General features: G+C 44.9%; 1 protein-coding gene across 1 annotated transcript in view; it reads left to right on the plus strand.

Moving 5' to 3' along the window:
* LOC143958163 (uncharacterized) overlaps positions 1-19645 on the plus strand; it is a 56667-nt gene that overhangs the window by 11078 nt on the left and 25944 nt on the right. The window contains exons 2-5 of the mRNA XM_077467619.1: positions 4662-4863; positions 5837-5935; positions 7887-7958; positions 8955-9026. Of these exons, the coding sequence (XP_077323745.1) occupies positions 4680-4863; positions 5837-5935; positions 7887-7958; positions 8955-9026 (427 nt within the window). The 5' untranslated portion in view covers positions 4662-4679. The remainder of the gene's footprint in view (positions 1-4661; positions 4864-5836; positions 5936-7886; positions 7959-8954; positions 9027-19645) is intronic.

Genomic DNA, 19645 nt, shown 5'->3' on the forward strand with positions numbered 1-19645 from the left:
GATGTGCTTTTCGTTTTTTAGTTTTACTTCCCTCCACCAAAAAGATTTCAGTTTATTGTTCAACGGAGTTGTACAGTTTTTTTTGTTTTTTTTTAAATGTATATTTATTGAGAAAAAATTTTCATTTACAGAACAAAAATAAGATTGCTTTCAATACATACAGACAAAATTAACATTGCAAATGTAACAGCAAACACCGCCGCAGGCGGGACATCAAATGTTGATATCTTGATATAAAACATAGGGGGGAAAGGAAAAAGGATACACCACAGGTCTGCAAGTAAAGATGCATAAGTAAACCAAATGCCGTAAACTATATAGGTGATGCAGGGATAGGATCCCGGGGGGAAGCCTCAGGGAGGCTGACTCGGGGGCTCACATCCATACAGTAGGGTGTTGCCTCAGGGTTCAGTATGGAGTTGTCCCATCTATCCCATATTTTAAAAAATTTAGGTAGGGAGTCCTGTGCCAAGGCAGTCATATGTTCCATTCTGCGTATGTTTGCCACCGCGGATATCAATTGCGAGTGAGTGGGTGGGGAGGAGGACAGCCAAAGCGCAGGAATCACTCTTTTGGCAGCTAGAAGGACATAAGCTGTCAGCTTCTTAGCGCTTTTAGATAGTGTTGCCACCGGCAAGCCCAATAAATAATGCCTAGGATCCAAAGGGATATCAATCCCCAGCACAGTATGGAGCAGGGATTGGACCATAGACCAAAAGGGTACAATCATAGGGTAACTCCAAAAAATATGATAATGAGTGCCCTCATGTCGCAGACATCTCCAACACAGCTTAGATATAGAGGGATCGTATTTATGCAACATTTCAGGAGTCTTGTACCAGAACATCAGTATCTTATAAGCCGTCTCTCTCTGCTCCACACACCTAGAGACTTTGGAGGTAGACATCCAGATATCCTGCCATTGAGAGATAGTTAAGGGAGACTGTAAAACAGAGGACCATCTTCTCATATAGAGGTGAGTGTCCGTGTTGGGGGTGGTTGAGTTATGAAGTATGCTATATATGGAGGATATTAGACCCTTCTGGCAAGGACCCTGGGAGCATAAGGTTTCAAAGGTACTAGGGTTGACCAAAGCCAGATCTGGGGATCTGGAATGAAAATAGTGTTTGAATTGAAGATATGAGAAAAGAAGTTGGTTCGGGATATCATACTTATTCTGAAGCTCTAGAAAGGATAGGAATTTACGGGATATCGGATGTACCAAGTGGCGAAGTTGGAAGATACCCGAACTAAACCAGGGGAACATGTTCTTCAGGGAAAGGCTGTCTGGAAGGTCTGGGTTGAAAATAACATTCAGCAAAGGTGAGCATGGAGAAGAGAGAGAGAACCTCTTGTGACATTTTTTCCATATGGATAAAGAAAATAGCATCGGCCCAAGAAGTATGCGTCTAAGCTGGACCATAGATGAGGGCAAATCTGACCACAGCATAGAGCATGGGTGAACCGGACTGACAACGCTCATCTCTAGTTCCGACCATCTACTGGAAGCGAAATACGACGACCAGGAGATAGCCGGCAGGAGGTGAGTCGCATAGAAATACTTCAATATATCAGGGGCTCCCAACCCCCCTTGGGATCGTGGAGCAAAGACCACGGTCTGGGCGATTCTGTGCATTTTATTTCCCCATATGAATTTGGTGAAGGCCCGTTGAATATTTCTAAGCTGAGGCATGGGTATAGCAATTGGTAACGTTTCAAAGAGATATAAAAACTTAGGGAGTATGGGCATTTTTAGTACATTAATCCTACCCAGGAGGGATAGCGGGCAAGTCGACCAGCTTCGGAGCAAACTATGTGTTTCCGCAATCAGAGAAACAAAGTTTGCTACGTATAAGGAATCATATGTAGCAGTTAAATTAATGCCAAGGTACTTGATGAGTTGTACAGTTTATAGGTCACATTAAAGGTGGAAAAAGTTCAGTGCAGTGGGGGTTATTTACTAAAAGAAAATCCACTTTGCACTGCAAGTGCACTTGGAAGGAAAGTCGCTGCAGATCCGAGGGGGACATACAAGGAAAATAAAAAACAGCATTTTAGCCTGCACATGATTGGATGATAAAATCAGCAGAGCTTCCACACATTTCACATCTACCCCTAATGCCGCATACACACGGGCGGACTGTATGGCGTACTTAGTCCGTCGAAACACATTTCAGCGGACAGTCCGCTCGTGTGTGGGCTTCAGCGGACTTTTTCAGCGTGCAGTCCGGCGTACCAAGTATTTCGGATTTTTCTAAATTCTGTCCGTCGTACTTTGGTTTCAGAGGACAATCCGCTCGTCAGTAGGCTAGTTCGACGGACTAAGAATGGCGCATGCCCAGAAAGGATTTACACGGCGGAAAGGTGCTTTGCTGTGTATTGGACTTCCTATTTCTAGTCCCTTTCGTACGTGCTGTACACGTCATCGCGCAAGCTTTTGACGGACTGCTTGGGTATCCGTGTGTGGTCAAGTCCGTTCAGTCGAAAGTATGACGGACTGTCCGTCGGATTGTATGACGGACTAAGTACGCCATACAGTCCGCTCGTGTGTACGCGGCATTAGATTTAGAGCGACTGCACTTCCAAGTGCATTTGCAGTGCAACGTGGCTTTGCCTTTTGTAAATAACCCCCTGTGTCTTATTTTTTAATATCACAGAAACCTGACATTTTAACATGGTAGTGTAGACTTTTCATATCCATATATATATACCTGCATCTCTTTCTCTCTCTCTAGCGATCTATATATATATATAGATCGCTAGAGAGAGCAAGAGATAGAGACAGACAGAGATAGATAGATAGATAGATAGATAGATAGATAGATAGATAGATAGATAGATAGATAGATAGATAGATAGATAGATAGATAGATACACAGGTTAATCTCATAAAATCAGAATATCATTAAAAAGTTAATTTATTTCAGTAATTCAATTCAAAACGTGAAACTCATATATTTTATATAGATGCATTAGACCCCTTTCACACTGGAGGTGTTTTTCAGGTGCTACAGCGCTAAAAAATAGCACCTGCATAGCGCCTAAAAAAAGCCTTAGCTGCAAACCCAGTATGAAAGCTCAAGTGCACTCCATGCACTGCAAGAACATAACATAACAACTCTATAGTAGGGGCGCTGTGCTGGCAGGGCGTCACAAAAAGTCCTGCCAGCATCTTCTTTGCATCACTTTTGCTCATTTAAAACAATGGGGTAGCACCGCTATACCGCCAGCAAAGTGTGGCTGCAGCGGCATGTAACCCCTTTACCGCTGCTGAAACTACGGTAAATAGCGCTGCTTTACCGCCGATGCCCAGGGCGGCTCAATGTGAAAGGGGTCTATCACACAAAGTGATATATTTCCAGCATGTCTTTCTTTTAATTTTGATAATTATGGCTTACAGCTAGTTAAAAATCCAAAATTAAGTATTCTTAATACAGAAATGTTTGCTTACTGAAAAGTATGTCCATGTACAGTATAGTATACACTCAATAATTGGTTGTGACTCCTTTTGCATGAACTACTGCATCAATGCATGGCATGGAGGCATGGAGGTGATCAATGTTGAGGTGTTATGGAAGCCCAGGTTTCTATGATAGTGGCATTCAGCTCGTCTGAATTGTTGGGTCTGGTGTCTCTCATCTTCCTCTTGACAATACACCACAGATTCTATATGTGCTTTAAAGTTAGGTGAGTTTTCTGGCCAATCAAGCACAGTGGTACCATGATCATTAAACCAGTTATTGGTACTTTTGGCAGTGTGGGCAGGTGCCAAGTCCTGCTGGAAAATGAAATTATCATCTCCATAAAGCTGGTCAGCAGGGGGAATCGTGATGTGCTCTAGAATTTCCTGGTAGAGGGCTGCGCTGACTTTGGACTTGATAAAACATAATGGAACAACACCAGATGACATGACTCCCCAAATCATGGACTGTGTTGCATTTGATTTAAAAATCAAGGTCCCAGAGTCTGGAGGAAGAGTGGAGGGGCACAGAATCCAAGTTGCATGAGGTCCAGCGTGAAGTTTCTACAGTCAGTGATGACATCACATACAGCTTGATGAAGAACATGGGTATGTTCGAAACTATGCAGTCACTTTTCTGCTTGTAATATGCATGAAAATTTGACATGAAAGAAATATTGCAAAGATTGAGATTGCATCTCCAATTTATATATATATATATATATATATATATATATATATATATATATATATATATATATATATATATATATATATATATATATATATATATATATATATATATATATATATATATATATATATATTCAAATAAGTAGACCTTGCCAATGAAGTGGAAGGTCTGTTTCAAATACATCAGCAGAAGTGTTTCTACACCTAGTATAAAATGTGGCTTATGTGCATAAAACAGGGATATTTCAGTCCCTAAAATCATTGTAAGTACACTCAGACAAACACATTTCCCATGGGACTTTAGAGAAACATGTCATACAAAAAAGTAAACCTTTCTTTAAAAAGTATTACATTTTATTCAATATACATATCATTAAAAGATATCCATACCAATATACAAAATCCTTTGATATACCAAAAATATTTTTGTCAGCAAATTAAAAGGTGCAATATAACAATAAACAAGGGAGATGATCAAACAATGCAAATGTTTTTTTTCCCTCTACAGATCAGCTATATTTGGAATATGTCAACTGTGAAGGTTCTTGGTCTACTTTTGCTCCATGTGGCATTAGTGACTCCAGGAACACAGATATGCCAAAACCCAGATGAGAATGCCTACTCCATCATCACATGTGGAGCTCCCGGGAAGAACGGTCTACCAGGCATTAATGGGGCTAATGGAGCACAGGGGGAAAGGGGTGAACCAGGTAAAACTTTTTTTTTAACTTACGTGTGTGTATCTAGTGAATGGGCTGTGTATCTAGTGAAAGATCTGTAGCCCAATACTTCACCAGTTGGTTTATGGAGGTCTGGTAACCCCCCCCCAGTATTATACCAACATGTTATTTAGCAGGCTTGTACTTAACAACAGCAATTTACAATCAAGAAGAGCTGATGTCAATAGTACAGGAAGAGCCTTCAGAATTGTTGTTACTTGTCAAAGAACCCCTTTGCAGGTCGTGCACTAAGAAGAATTTGACCACCTCTCTTTATAGTGTAGGTTTATTGTCCTCAGAGATTCTGGCCAGCAATAAAATTTACCCTGTATGACTAATGCAGTCTTCCTGAACAAAAAGTAATCTAGAGTGTCTCCTCAGTTAAAAACTGAGAGCTGTTTCCACAGTCAGTGATGACATCAATGATGACATCAGTGATGTTTGTAGTTCTTAAAAAACAACAACATAATTTAACCTTTTTGGATCATGTCCAGTACATACAAAGTGGTAAACTGTTTCAATTTTGCTCAGCAGGCTCTAAGCTTTAGTGATTTGGGCAGCTATAGAGTTATGTTATGTTCTTGCAGTGCATAGAGTGCACAAGGTCCCTCATTAATGGTTAATAAACTCATGAGTTGTAGTTACCTACTGATCATTTTGACTTCCATCATTTTTTGCCCTTTCTGAGGCATTGTGTTTGATAGTTTTTAGGTTTGACATGTTTGGTATCTATTTACTCTTTTATTTTGTAAAAAATAAACAATAGATTAAATGTGTGTTGTGTGCATAAAAATGTATTTTGTGTATTATGTCACTGGGGGGGTTCCATCAAAATTTTGCTGGTGGGCCTCATGAACATTTTGCTCTGGTGTCCCATGATCAGTAGTTATTCCCCTGCTTATCATGAAACAATATATCTGATGAGAGATCAGCTTTTAACTCTTAAAATGTATTCCATAACTAGGTCTGCTTGGTCCACCGGGAAAAACTGGACACACTGGACCAAGAGGAGAGCAAGGGCCAGCAGGACCAAAGGGAGAAACAGGAGACAGAGGAGCTTCAGGTAATCTCTGAAATCTCTGAAATGTAGAAAAAACATAATAGATTTCCTGCCTATTGAAGAATTGACTCCATGCTATAAGGTGTAGTAGTGGTCTTCATTGGTTGAAAACAGATGAAACATGACAAGATATTTAGTAATAGTTAATGGTTAATCGTTAATGGTTTTAGGTCAAATTCGTTTTCATTTTTCTAATTTTGGTTTACAATTTTTAAAAGCAAATTTTATATCTGAGCTTTATTTCACTATTTATATATAATATCTAAAACAGTGTTTACTCATGACGCAAAGCGCTATGGGTCTTTAAAAAAAAGAAGTACAGCAGGAGATGTTTGCTTTCAGACACTTCGTCTGACTGAGACTCTACAGCAGGGTTTCTCAACAAGGGTTCTATGGAACCCTAAGGTTCCTCCAGTGGTTGCTCAGGGTTCCTTGAGAAATTAGCAATTTCTGCCTCTTAGATAAGTTCCCAATGCCACCATTAATCTTTTTAGCTATTTGTAAGGGGGCAAGTCTTTCCAGTATCTGCAAGTGTTAACAGCATTCTTCCCACTGACCATTACACTAATGTATCATGAGTTGTAGATATAGTAATTTTTAGCAGGGGTTCCCTGAGACCAGAAAGTTATATCAAGGGTTCCTCTGTGTTGAAATGGTTGAGAAAGGCTGCTCTATAGAGAGCTGTCTGGTGGGAAGGAGCCCAGCTGATCTGACTCACACATGTTTGTACACTTTGAGGCTTTTATTAGTAAAGCAGTTAAAGCTGAACTCTAGTAGTACCTTTGGTCTTGCACATTTGTACAATCTCCTTTATTGTATTGAAAGTACATACAGGCACTGGTGACTTAATACAAAAATCTTTGGGAGTATGGATTCTTACTACACAGAAGGCCGATTATTTATTAAGTTAATATTCTCAGACAGGAAGTGCATAGAATATATACAGAAACAAAATCTACAAATGGACAACAAAGAAAAAAAAAAAAAGAAATTTGGCCGATTTCCATTAAATGAAAAGGGAGAAAGGCAAAAATAAACCATTATGTGCTATTCTGCTGGTGGGAGCAGACCGAACATTCCAGCAATCTGCCTTGTTTAGAGCAAGCTCCTGATGAATTACAATGTTCATTTTTCCAGTACTTTATAGAGGTAGGCATGCAGGACAGACTCAACTCAACCCAACAGACAACCCATGGCCAATCAGGTGTTAGCTCCCCTACTGTGAGGAGGGTTCTTGTTTCTTGATTTGGCTGGGTCAGAGTTAGGATTTCTGAAACCGTTCGATTATCCAGATCCTGCAAGTCCAAACACAGCTTGGCTGCTGTGAGTGGAGGGGTCTACCTAACCCTAGGTAGCTCTGTACAACCAAGACATATAAAAGACAGAAGTGTAGTTAAAAATCACACTTGTATAATAATAATAAAAGTAAAAGATAAACAGAACAACGTAGTGAAATCATAGCCAGAGTTCGGTAACCGGAAACGGATAGTCAGACAAGCCAGGATGTCAGGGAGCCAGAGATCAGTGTACTACAGGAAAGGCCAGTAAATCAGGAAACCGAAGAATCAGCATAGTGGAACAGCTAGCAGGGTCAGGAACCAGAAGGGACGTCAGCCAAGCAAGTCTTCAACAGGTACACAGGAGAGAGTCTCTGGATGTGTTGACCAAAGCGAAGACAGAGAGGGACTGAATTGAACAGCTTAAGTAACCAGCAGGACTGACAAACAGGATATCATCATCAGGTGAGTCACTGTGGAAAAGATTAGAGCTGGCAATCAACAGACAGCTGAGTGGCCTGCTCTGAGAAGGAAGGGCTGAGCCCGGCCCTGACACTTTTTTGAGGGTTTTGAAGGTACAGGTCCTGTTAGAAACTGGTTGAGGGTGAAATAAGAACCAGGGAAGTCAAAAATTAAGCAGATTAAACTAAAGCTTTTATTCTTTCTTGACTGATTAGGCCCTCCTGGATTACAAGGAGTTGCCGGACCCCCTGGAGCAAAAGGGGAAAGAGGAGCCAACGGGGCAACAGGTAACTGGGAACTTAATTAAAGTGAACCCTCTGTGCTTACATGAATGATTTGTATGACTTTAAATTAAACCACAGAAAAGAATATATGTACCATAGCTGAATGTGAACTGGTATGGCTAGGTTTTAGATATAGGGGGCCTAAGTGTATGGAGGCTCATATTAGAAGTAATACGGTAAAGGGGCTGGGTGTGCAAAATAGGCCCTTGAACATTAGTGTTTATGAGAGCTATTATTATGGATTATATGGAAAATAGGGGCTATTTTAGGTCTACAATATTGCCCATTTAGCTACAATATATTCAAGGACAATATGCTAAATAGGGGCATCTTTATTTAAAGTGTATTTCACTGCAAAAAAAAAACAACACATGCAGTACATCTCTGCAATACATACACATTTCCCCAAATGTATTCCCTTCAAAGACTGTGCAAGCACAAAAACAATATCTGTAGATGACCACATTCAGAAAATGTGTAGACTGAATGGTGTCAGTCCTACCCAGCTGTCTTTCATAAACTATTCAAGCCTCCCCACTCTCTTATTATCCACAAAATGAAACAAATCATTCTGTAGTCCCAAGATGAAACACTTTTAATTGCATTTTTAACATGCCAAAGGAGAAGTAAATTTTTAGGGCTTACATAAATTTTGAGAGGTCTCATATTAGAGGAAATATGATAAATGGAGGCAATTTCCAGGTCTGCAATATACAGTAGGCCCTTAGGCCCCAATGTTTAGGGGAGGCTTATTCTAGGAGTAATGTTTTAAAAATGGCTATCATTAGATCTGCCACCAAACTAGAGATGGGGTTGGATAGGGGCAGCCAAAGTTTTGCTATGAGGTCCTGGAACTTGTAGTTTGCTTTTAAGATATTTTTTAGTAAATACTCTTTTAGCAATCTTTATATACAGGTACATCCTTGTTGTATCAAAATATAATTCTATATGCTGTTCTATCTTTAATTCATTTGGTCACTGTATTACATGGCTTTTTAGGAGCACCTGGTACACAAGGGGTCACCGGACCAACAGGTCCAAAAGGAGAAAGTGGAAGCAGCGGGCCTTCAGGTAAATAAGGAACATATTGTTTGTGTACATGAACAAATTAAGACTCGTTTTTCTCTGGTCGGTTTTTCAACCAAAGCTTCCATTAATGGTATCTCACCAAACTCTGCTGCAACTAAAACCCAACTTCAGGAAAAAAGCTTTTGCTTTGGATAGAACAAGGGAAGGTTAGTGTGACATACACACACTGTCAGCCTCGCTGTACAAATAGTATTTCCCGCTTGCAGGACACCAATCTAAGTACCAGCAGATTGAGAGTGTCTGTAGGCTGACCAGTTAATCCTTTACACACACATGGTAGCCACCACCACATATATTAATAGAAACATGCACCATTCACTGCTGCAATTCTGACCTTTAACCCCTTCATTCTGACATAACACACATATGTGGCCTCACTGCACTGGGCATTTTTACATGGGGCCGCATATATGCGTCTCTCCCTTTGAACCCTGGGCCCTATATTAAGCCTCCGATTGGCTACCACATTGATCAGTCACTGTGAAGCCCGCCCCTGAGTTTTTTTTCTTTCCGTGGATGGAGAAGAAGGATACAATGTATCTTTCTCATTCCTTGCAGAAAGAAAGAAAAAAAAGTGTTTGTAAAAAAATTAACATCCACATGCCCGTGCTATAGCTGAAAGACGGCTACGGCGTGGGCCTAAATTGCTGGGAGGGCATCCATGTACATCCTCCCATGTATGAGCTGCCTGCGGGGCGCACACAGCTCACTCTGTGATCAGCAAGTCAATGAGACTTGACTGATCACAGATCAGAGTAAGCGGCTGATCCCGGCCCCTTACCACATGATCAACTGTCAGCCAATGACAGATGATCACATGAAGATCATAATCAGCTTTTTTTTTCCCCTCACGCTAACAGCGTGATGAGTAAAAAAAATCAGATTTCCGGCTTCTGTCAGAGGTATATTGGACACTTACTGCTGCTAAGCAGTGCCCACCAGTGCCACCTATCAGTGTTGCCTATCAGTGTCACCAACCAGTGCCCATCAGTGCCCCCCCTCGGTGCCCTTCAGTGCCACCCATCAGTACCACCTTATCAGTGCCCATCAGTACAACCTATGAGTGCCCATCGGTGCAGCCTCATCAGCACACATCAATGAAGGAGAAAAATTACCTGTTTGCAAAATTTTATAACAACTATGAAACTACAAAATTTTTTTTCAAAATGTTCGGCCTTTTTTTGTTTTTTTAGCAAATATAAAAAACCCATCAGTGATTAAATACCACCAAAAGAATGCTCTATGTCATGGTTATGCAGTGATCTTCCTGTGTTTGCTTACCTTCCCTCATGTCTTCAGACTAAGAAGCCAGTTACTTCCACCTGGTGGTTTTTATAGCCTCTCCTCTAAGCATGGCTCCACCCCAGGCCCTATCAGGGAGCCCTATATAAACCTGTGCACTGCAGGCCTCAGTGCTGATCAACCATTGTGTAGTCTTTGTTTGTTAGCTTCTGCTTGCCTGCCGTGTGCTCTGCTACTGTTTTCCGTTACCGACTTTGGCGTGTCTTGACTATCTTTGTTTGCCTGTGATCCTGACCTTCTGGCGTGTACCCGACTATTCTTGTCTGCTTGTGGCCCCGACCTTGGCTTTGTCCCTCATCCCTATCCTCCTGTTGCCTACTGTGGGTGTGAGCTGGGGGACCCTGGGGTCGCGACCTGGAGCCAGTTGCAGCCAAGTCCATCCTCACCACTGGAGGCTCTGGTGAACACCTGCTGGCTCTTAGACTCCGCGCCCCAGGGAATCTCACGCTCTATCCCCAGTGGGATCTGTCCCCCGTCTGCAGCAGTCAGCCGTTGGGTCCACAACCTTGCGGTGCACTCCGGAACCCTACGGTGTGCACTTGTCACCTCCCCTCAAGGTGACCTGACACTCTATTTGTGTTGCATTACCTGTGCAATTGTCATTCAAAGAGTGACAGCGCTGAAAGCTAAAATTGTCCTGGGCAGGAAGGGGGTTTAAGTGCCCAGTAAGCAAGTGGTTAAAATAAATAAATTATAAAAATGTATTAAAAAGAAAAATACCTTGCTCAAGATTTGATCTAGGTCAGTGCCAGGGTTAGTGTTTGGGTCAAGGTCAGAGACTAGTGATGGCCGAACGGTTCGCCCGGCGGTCGTTTCGCGGCGAATTTCCGACATTCGCGGTCCGCACGTTCGAACGCCTTTTTCCGTCGTTCGCCGCGGCGGACTTACGTGTTTAATGTATACAAGAACTTTAACCTTTGGTGACACGTTTATCATGTGATACAGGACAGCCAATTGAGACATGACAGCACATGGACACTTGTACATTCCCCCTAACCTATAAATACACCCGATCCGGTGGCCATTTTACATTCTTTCTTCTGTTAAGATAGGGACAGGTTCCTGTGTGGAGTAGGGAGAGATAAACCACTAGCTATTTGGTACACAAAAGTTCTTTTCAGGACTGGTATAGGTGTTAGGTGTTGATAGGTTTGCTGTGCTGCTGATTCTTGCAGCAGCCTGAGTGTCTTTTGTTAGTTTAGAGAAAGGGAAAGGACGGTGTATGCTACAGGGACAGCCAGATTAGTCTTTCATCATCATCATCATCATCATCATCATTAGCTGTTACTATCAAGGTCCACAAAAGAGCTGTTCCAGTAACCACTAATCGTTCTCTTTTTTTGCCAATTTGTATAGGGACAGGAAGGAAGCAGTGTTGTCAGGCAGTGAGGGTAATTTTAAAGACTTGCTGTTATTATTAGTTCCACAAAGGTTCTTTTCAGGACTGGTATCAGTGGTACAGTAATAGGCTTGTACATGTATAATATTCTTTCTTCCAAATATAGAAAGGATATTATACTTGACTGCTGCCCTTCTGCTGCAGTCTGCTAAACATTCACAACTCACTTGTTCCACAAAAGTTCTTATAAGGACTGGTAACTTGGTATAGGGTGCTACGGTACATAGGCTTGAGTGCGGTACAGTCTGCTGTTCTGTAAGGACCGCTATCGGTCCACAATAGATAGGGTTGACGTGCACCACTGCTGACCGCTGCCCTATACTGCAGCAGTCCTTCAGCGGTATAGGGACTGACGTACAGTCTGCTAATCACTAACACACAACCTGCTTGTTCCACAAAAGTTCTTATAAGGACTGGTAACTTGGTATAGGGTGCTACGGTACATAGGCTTGAGTGCGGTACAGTCTGCTGTTCTGTAAGGACCGCTATCGGTCCACAATAGATAGGGTTGACGTGCACCACTGCTGACCGCTGCCCTATACTGCAGCAGTCCTTCAGCGGTATAGGGACTGACGTACAGTCTGCTAAACACTAATACACAACCTGCTTGGTCCACAAAAGTTCTTATAAGGACTGGTAACTTGGTATAGGGTGCTACGGTACATAGGCTTGAGTGCGGTACAGTCTGCTGTTCTGTAAGGACCGCTATCGGTCCACAATAGATAGGGTTGACGTGCACCACTGCTGACCGCTGCCCTATACTGCAGCAGTCCTTCAGCGGTATAGGGACTGACGTACAGTCTGCTAATCACTAACACACAACCTGCTTGTTCCACAAAAGTTCTTATAAGGACTGGTAACTTGGTATAGGGTGCTACGGTACATAGGCTTGAGTGCGGTACAGTCTGCTGTTCTGTAAGGACCGCTATCGGTCCACAATAGATAGGGTTGACGTGCACCACTGCTGACCGCTGCCCTATACTGCAGCAGTCCTTCAGCGGTATAGGGACTGACGTACAGTCTGCTAAACACTAATACACAACCTGCTTGGTCCACAAAAGTTCTTATAAGGACTGGTAACTTGGTATAGGGTGCTACGGTACATAGGCTTGAGTGCGGTACAGTCTGCTGTTCTGTAAGGACCGCTATCGGTCCACAATAGATAGGGTTGACGTGCACCACTGCTGACCGCTGCCCTATACTGCAGCAGTCCTTCAGCGGTATAGGGACTGACGTACAGTCTGCTAAACACTAATACACAACCTGCTTGGTCCACAAAAGTTCTTATAAGGACTGGTAACTTGGTATAGGGTGCTACGGTACATAGGCTTGAGTGCGGTACAGTCTGCTGTTCTGTAAGGACCGCTATCGGTCCACAATAGATAGGGTTGACGTGCACCACTGCTGACCGCTGCCCTATACTGCAGCAGTCCTTCAGCGGTATAGGGACTGACGTACAGTCTGCTAATCACTAACACACAACCTGCTTGGTCCACAAAAGTTCTTAGAAGGACTGGTAACTTGGTATAGGGTGCTACGGTACATAGGCTTGAGTGCGGTACAGTCTGCTGTTCTGTAAGGACCGCTATCGGTCCACAATAGATAGGGTTGACGTGCACCACTGCTGACCGCTGCCCTATACTGCAGCAGTCCTTCAGCGGTATAGGGACTGACGTACAGTCTGCTAAACACTAATACACAACCTGCTTGGTCCACAAAAGTTCTTATAAGGACTGGTAACTTGGTATAGGGTGCTACGGTACATAGGCTTGAGTGCGGTACAGTCTGCTGTTCTGTAAGGACCGCTATCGGTCCACAATAGATAGGGTTGACGTGCACCACTGCTGACCGCTGCCCTATACTGCAGCAGTCCTTCAGCGGTATAGGGACTGACGTACAGTCTGCTAATCACTAACACACAACCTGCTTGTTCCACAAAAGTTCTTATAAGGACTGGTAACTTGGTATAGGGTGCTACGGTACATAGGCTTGAGTGCGGTACAGTCTGCTGTTCTGTAAGGACCGCTATCGGTCCACAATAGATAGGGTTGACGTGCACCACTGCTGACCGCTGCCCTATACTGCAGCAGTCCTTCAGCGGTATAGGGACTGACGTACAGTCTGCTAAACACTAATACACAACCTGCTTGGTCCACAAAAGTTCTTATAAGGACTGGTAACTTGGTATAGGGTGCTACGGTACATAGGCTTGAGTGCGGTACAGTCTGCTGTTCTGTAAGGACCGCTATCGGTCCACAATAGATAGGGTTGACGTGCACCACTGCTGACCGCTGCCCTATACTGCAGCAGTCCTTCAGCGGTATAGGGACTGACGTACAGTCTGCTAATCACTAACACACAACCTGCTTGTTCCACAAAAGTTCTTATAAGGACTGGTAACTTGGTATAGGGTGCTACGGTACATAGGCTTGAGTGCGGTACAGTCTGCTGTTCTGTAAGGACCGCTATCGGTCCACAATAGATAGGGTTGACGTGCACCACTGCTGACCGCTGCCCTATACTGCAGCAGTCCTTCAGCGGTATAGGGACTGACGTACAGTCTGCTAAACACTAATACACAACCTGCTTGGTCCACAAAAGTTCTTATAAGGACTGGTAACTTGGTATAGGGTGCTACGGTACATAGGCTTGAGTGCGGTACAGTCTGCTGTTCTGTAAGGACCGCTATCGGTCCACAATAGATAGGGTTGACGTGCACCACTGCTGACCGCTGCCCTATACTGCAGCAGTCCTTCAGCGGTATAGGGACTGACGTACAGTCTGCTAAACACTAATACACAACCTGCTTGGTCCACAAAAGTTCTTATAAGGACTGGTAACTTGGTATAGGGTGCTACGGTACATAGGCTTGAGTGCGGTACAGTCTGCTGTTCTGTAAGGACCGCTATCGGTCCACAATAGATAGGGTTGACGTGCACCACTGCTGACCGCTGCCCTATACTGCAGCAGTCCTTCAGCGGTATAGGGACTGACGTACAGTCTGCTAATCACTAACACACAACCTGCTTGGTCCACAAAAGTTCTTAGAAGGACTGGTAACTTGGTATAGGGTGCTACGGTACATAGGCTTGAGTGCGGTACAGTCTGCTGTTCTGTAAGGACCGCTATCGGTCCACAATAGATAGGGTTGACGTGCACCACTGCTGACCGCTGCCCTATACTGCAGCAGTCCTTCAGCGGTATAGGGACTGACGTACAGTCTGCTAAACACTAATACACAACCTGCTTGGTCCACAAAAGTTCTTATAAGGACTGGTAACTTGGTATAGGGTGCTACGGTACATAGGCTTGAGTGCGGTACAGTCTGCTGTTCTGTAAGGACCGCTATCGGTCCACAATAGATAGGGTTGACGTGCACCACTGCTGACCGCTGCCCTATACTGCAGCAGTCCTTCAGCGGTATAGGGACTGACGTACAGTCTGCTAAACACTAATACACAACCTGCTTGGTCCACAAAAGTTCTTATAAGGACTGGTAACTTGGTATAGGGTGCTACGGTACATAGGCTTGAGTGCGGTACAGTCTGCTGTTCTGTAAGGACCGCTATCGGTCCACAATAGATGGGGTTGACGTGCACCACTGCTGACCGCTGCCCTATACTGCAGCAGTCCTTCAGCGGTATAGGGACTGACGTACAGTCTGCTAAACACTAATACACAACCTGCTTGGTCCACAAAAGTTCTTATAAGGACTGGTAACTTGGTATAGGGTGCTACGGTACATAGGCTTGAGTGCGGTACAGTCTGCTGTTCTGTAAGGACCGCTATCGGTCCACAATAGATAGGGTTGACGTGCACCACTGCTGACCGCTGCCCTATACTGCAGCAGTCCTTCAGCGGTATAGGGACTGACGTACAGTCTGCTAAACACTAATACACAACCTGCTTGGTCCACAAAAGTTCTTATAAGGACTGGTAACTTGGTATAGGGTGCTACGGTACATAGGCTTGAGTGCGGTACAGTCTGCTGTTCTGTAAGGACCGCTATAGGTCCACAATAGATAGGGTTGACGTGCACCACTGCTGACCGCTCACCTATACTGCAGCAGTCCTTCAGCGGTATAGGGACTAAGAGTTTTGTCACAGGGTCATTTAAAAAATGACATGCAGAGGAAGAGGCAGGCCCTTCCGCAGGGGTGGTAGGGGTAGGGCAGGAGCAACAGGCTTGAGCCAAAGTGGGAAGTTGCAGAAGGTGCGTTCAATTACTTTAAAGGATGCACCAGACTTGGTTGAGTGGCTCGCTCAGCCTTACTCTTCTGCACCCTCCTCATCCTCTCGATCTGCACCCTCTTCTTCACTCTCTGCTATGTGCACCCCCAAAGACACTACCACCAACAACACGACCACCACCACCACCACCACATACCTTCCGCTTGAGTCACTGGAATTATTTTCCGATCCATATCAAGAGGACATTTCTGATGCGCAGCCACTCTTGGTATTGGATCAGGAAGAGGAGGTAGCAACAAGCGCTACTCAGCAGTCTGACGCCAGTACCCAGATCAGCCCAAGGAGGAGGTTGGTCCCCGGTGTTGCTGCCTACTCCGAGATCTCTACTTATAGCGGTGGGGAAGGTGACGTTGATGATGACGTGTCTAGTGATGTCACGTGGGTGCCCACAAGAGAGGAAGAGGAGGGGAGTTCAGAGGGAGATATGGACCAGCAGATAGGGAGGAGAAGCAGCAATGACTTACATTGCACAGCAGGGACAAAGCAGACTGCAAATGTATCAGGAGCGAGTCATCGACCATGTACGGTCACATCTGGCGCTCCCAGGACACCGGCACATGGCTCCGCAGTGTGGGCTTTTTTTAACGTGTCCGCTGCTGACAATAGCGTTGCCATCTGCAATCTTTGCAGTCAACGCGTTAGTCGCGGTAAGCCCAATACTCACCTAGGGACGACCGCCTTAAGAAGGCACATGAGCAGCCATCACCGAGCCCAGTGGGAGCAACGGAACACACAAAGCCACACTGCAGGCTCTCACCGTCCAGCCTCGTCTTCTACTTCTCCTTCTCCTCTCTCCTCACAATTGTCCTCCACTCCACCTTCCATCACGCCAAGCTCACATTTTTCTGCAAAAAGGCAGGCTTCCGTGGGCCTAATGTTTGAGCGTAAAAAAATGATGATGCCGGATAACCCTCTTGCCCAACGGTTGGCGGCTGGCTTGTCAGAACTCATAGCCCGCCAACTACTGCCATATAAACTGGTGGACTCGGAGGCCTTTCGCAAATTTGTGGCCATTGGAACACCACAATGGAAGGTCCCAGGAAGGAAGTATTTCTCAGAGAAGGGCATCCCAGAGCTATATGGCCATGTTCAGCGGCAAGTGAATGTATCTCTGGCACACAGTGTCGGTGCCAAGATACATCTGACCACAGACACGTGGTCTAGCAAACACGGGCAGGGAAGGTATATCAGTTTTACTGCCCACTGGGTGAACCTTCTGACGGCCGTCAAGCATGTAACCCGTGGCACCCGTGTAGATTTGGTTTTACCGCCACGGATTGCATGCAGGCCTGACTCTTCTTCTCCTCCTCCTACTCCATCCTCCTCCCTCTCCTCCTCAGCTGCCTCCTCCTTTTCCGCTGCTAGCGTCTCTTCCACTGCACCGCCCAAGCTCCCCAGAACCTATTCCACATGCCAGGTGAGACGTTGCCATGCCGTGCTGCGTCTGTTGTGCCTGGAAGCAAAGAGCCACACTGGCCCGGCACTCCTTTCAGCTTTGCGTTCACAGGCAGATGAGTGGCTAACACCGCTCAATTTGACAGTTGGTAAAGTGGTGTGTGACAACGGTGCCAATCTGCTTAGCGCATTGAAACAGGGCAAAATCACGCACGTGCCGTGCATGGCACACGTCTTAAACTTGGTCGTGCAGCGATTCCTTGTCAAATACCCTGGGGTCCAGGACATCTTGCGGCAGGCAAGGAAAATCTCGGCCCATTTCAGAAGATCTTACACGGCCATGGCTCGCCTTGCTGACATTCAGCGGCGACACCATCTGCCGGTCAGACGTCTTATTTGCGATTGCCCGACGCGATGGAACTCAACCTTCTATATGCTTGATAGGCTGCTCCAGCAGAAACGTGCAGTTAACGTCTACCTGTATGAACTCTGCGAAAGAAACGGTTCTGGGGAGCTGGGTTTTTTTTCACCGCGCCAGTGGCTGCTCATGCGCGACACATGCAGACTTCTGCGGCCATTTGAGGAGATCACCAAACTGGTCAGTCGCAGCCATGGCGCCATCAGTGACATGGTACCTTATGCCTTCTTTCTGGAGCGTGCATTGCGTCGTGTCATTGATCAGGCTGTGGAGGAGCAGGAGCGGGAAGATGAGGAAGTCGCAATGCTGGATGAATTCCCAGGGGGGGCTACTCTATCTGAGACTAGTGATGGCCGAACGGTTCGCCCGGCGGTCGTTTCGCGGCGAATTTCCGACTTTCGCCGTCCGCGGGTTCGAACGCCTTTTTCCGTCGTTCGCCCCGGCGGACTTACGTGTTTAATGTATACAAGAACTTTAACCTTTCGTGACACGTTTATCATGTGTTACAGGACAACCAATTGAGACATGACAGCTCATGGACACTTGGACATTCCCCCTAACCTATAAATACACCCGATCCGGTGGCCATTTTACATTCTTTCTTCTGTCACTGTAGGGAAAGGATCCTGTGTGGAGTAGGGACAGAGAAAACGCTAGCTATTTGGTACACAAAAGTTCTTTTCAGGACTGGTATAGGTGTTAGGTCAGCAGCCTGAGTTTCTTTTGTCAGTTTAGATAAAGGGACAGAGCGCTGTATGCTGCTATTTTAGGGACAGCTCAGCCAGATTAGTCTTTCTTCATCATCATCATCATCATCATCATTAGCTGTTACTATCAGGTCCACAAAAGAGCTGTTCCAGCTAATCGTTCCAGCCTACTCTTTTTTGCCAATTTGTATAGGGACAGGCAGGAAGCAGTGTGTCAGGCAGTGAGGATAATTTTAAAGACTTGCTGTTACTATTAGTTCCACAAAGGTTCTTTTCAGGACTGGTATCAGTGGTACGGTAATAGGCTTGTACACGTATAATATTCTTTCTTCCAAATATAGAAAGAATATTATACTTGACTGCTGCCCTTCTGCTGCAGTCTGCTAATCATTCACAACTCACTTGTTCCACAAAGCTCTTTATCAGGACTGGTAACTTGGTCTGTCTAGGGTGCTACGGTACATAGGCTTGGGTGCGGTACAGTCTGCTGTTCTGTAAGGACCGCTATCGGTCCACAATACATAGGGTTGCCGTGCACTACTGCTGACCGCTGCCCTATACTGCAGCAGTCCTTCATTGGTATAGGGACTGACGTACAGTCTGCTAATCACTAACACACAACCTGCTTGGTCCACAAAAGTTCTTATAAGGACTGGTAACTTGGTATAGGGTGCTACGGTACATAGGCCTGAGTGCGTTACAGTCTGCTGTTCTGTAAGGACCGCTATCGGTCCACAATACATAGGGTTGCCGTGCACTACTGCTGACCGCTGCCCTATACTGCAGCAGTCCTTCAGCGGTATAGGGACTGACGCACAGTCTGCTAAACACTAACACACAACCTGCTTGGTCCACAAAAGTTTTTATAAGGACTGGTAACTTGGTATAGGGTGCTACGGTACATAGGCCTGAGTGCAGTACAGTCTGCTGTTCTGTAAGGACCGCTATCGGTCCACAATACATAGGGTTGCCGTGCACTACTGCTGACCGCTGCCCTATACTGCAGCAGTCCTTCATTGGTATAGGGACTGACGTACAGTCTGCTAATCACTAACACACAACCTGCTTGGTCCACAAAAGTTCTTATAAGGACTGGTAACTTGGTATAGGGTGCTACGGTACATAGGCC

The sequence above is a fragment of the Lithobates pipiens genome, unplaced genomic scaffold (assembly GCF_037356315.1).
Source record: "Lithobates pipiens isolate NorthernLeopardFrog02 unplaced genomic scaffold, aLitPip1_a1.2 Scaffold_59, whole genome shotgun sequence".
NCBI lineage: Eukaryota > Metazoa > Chordata > Amphibia > Anura > Ranidae > Lithobates > Lithobates pipiens.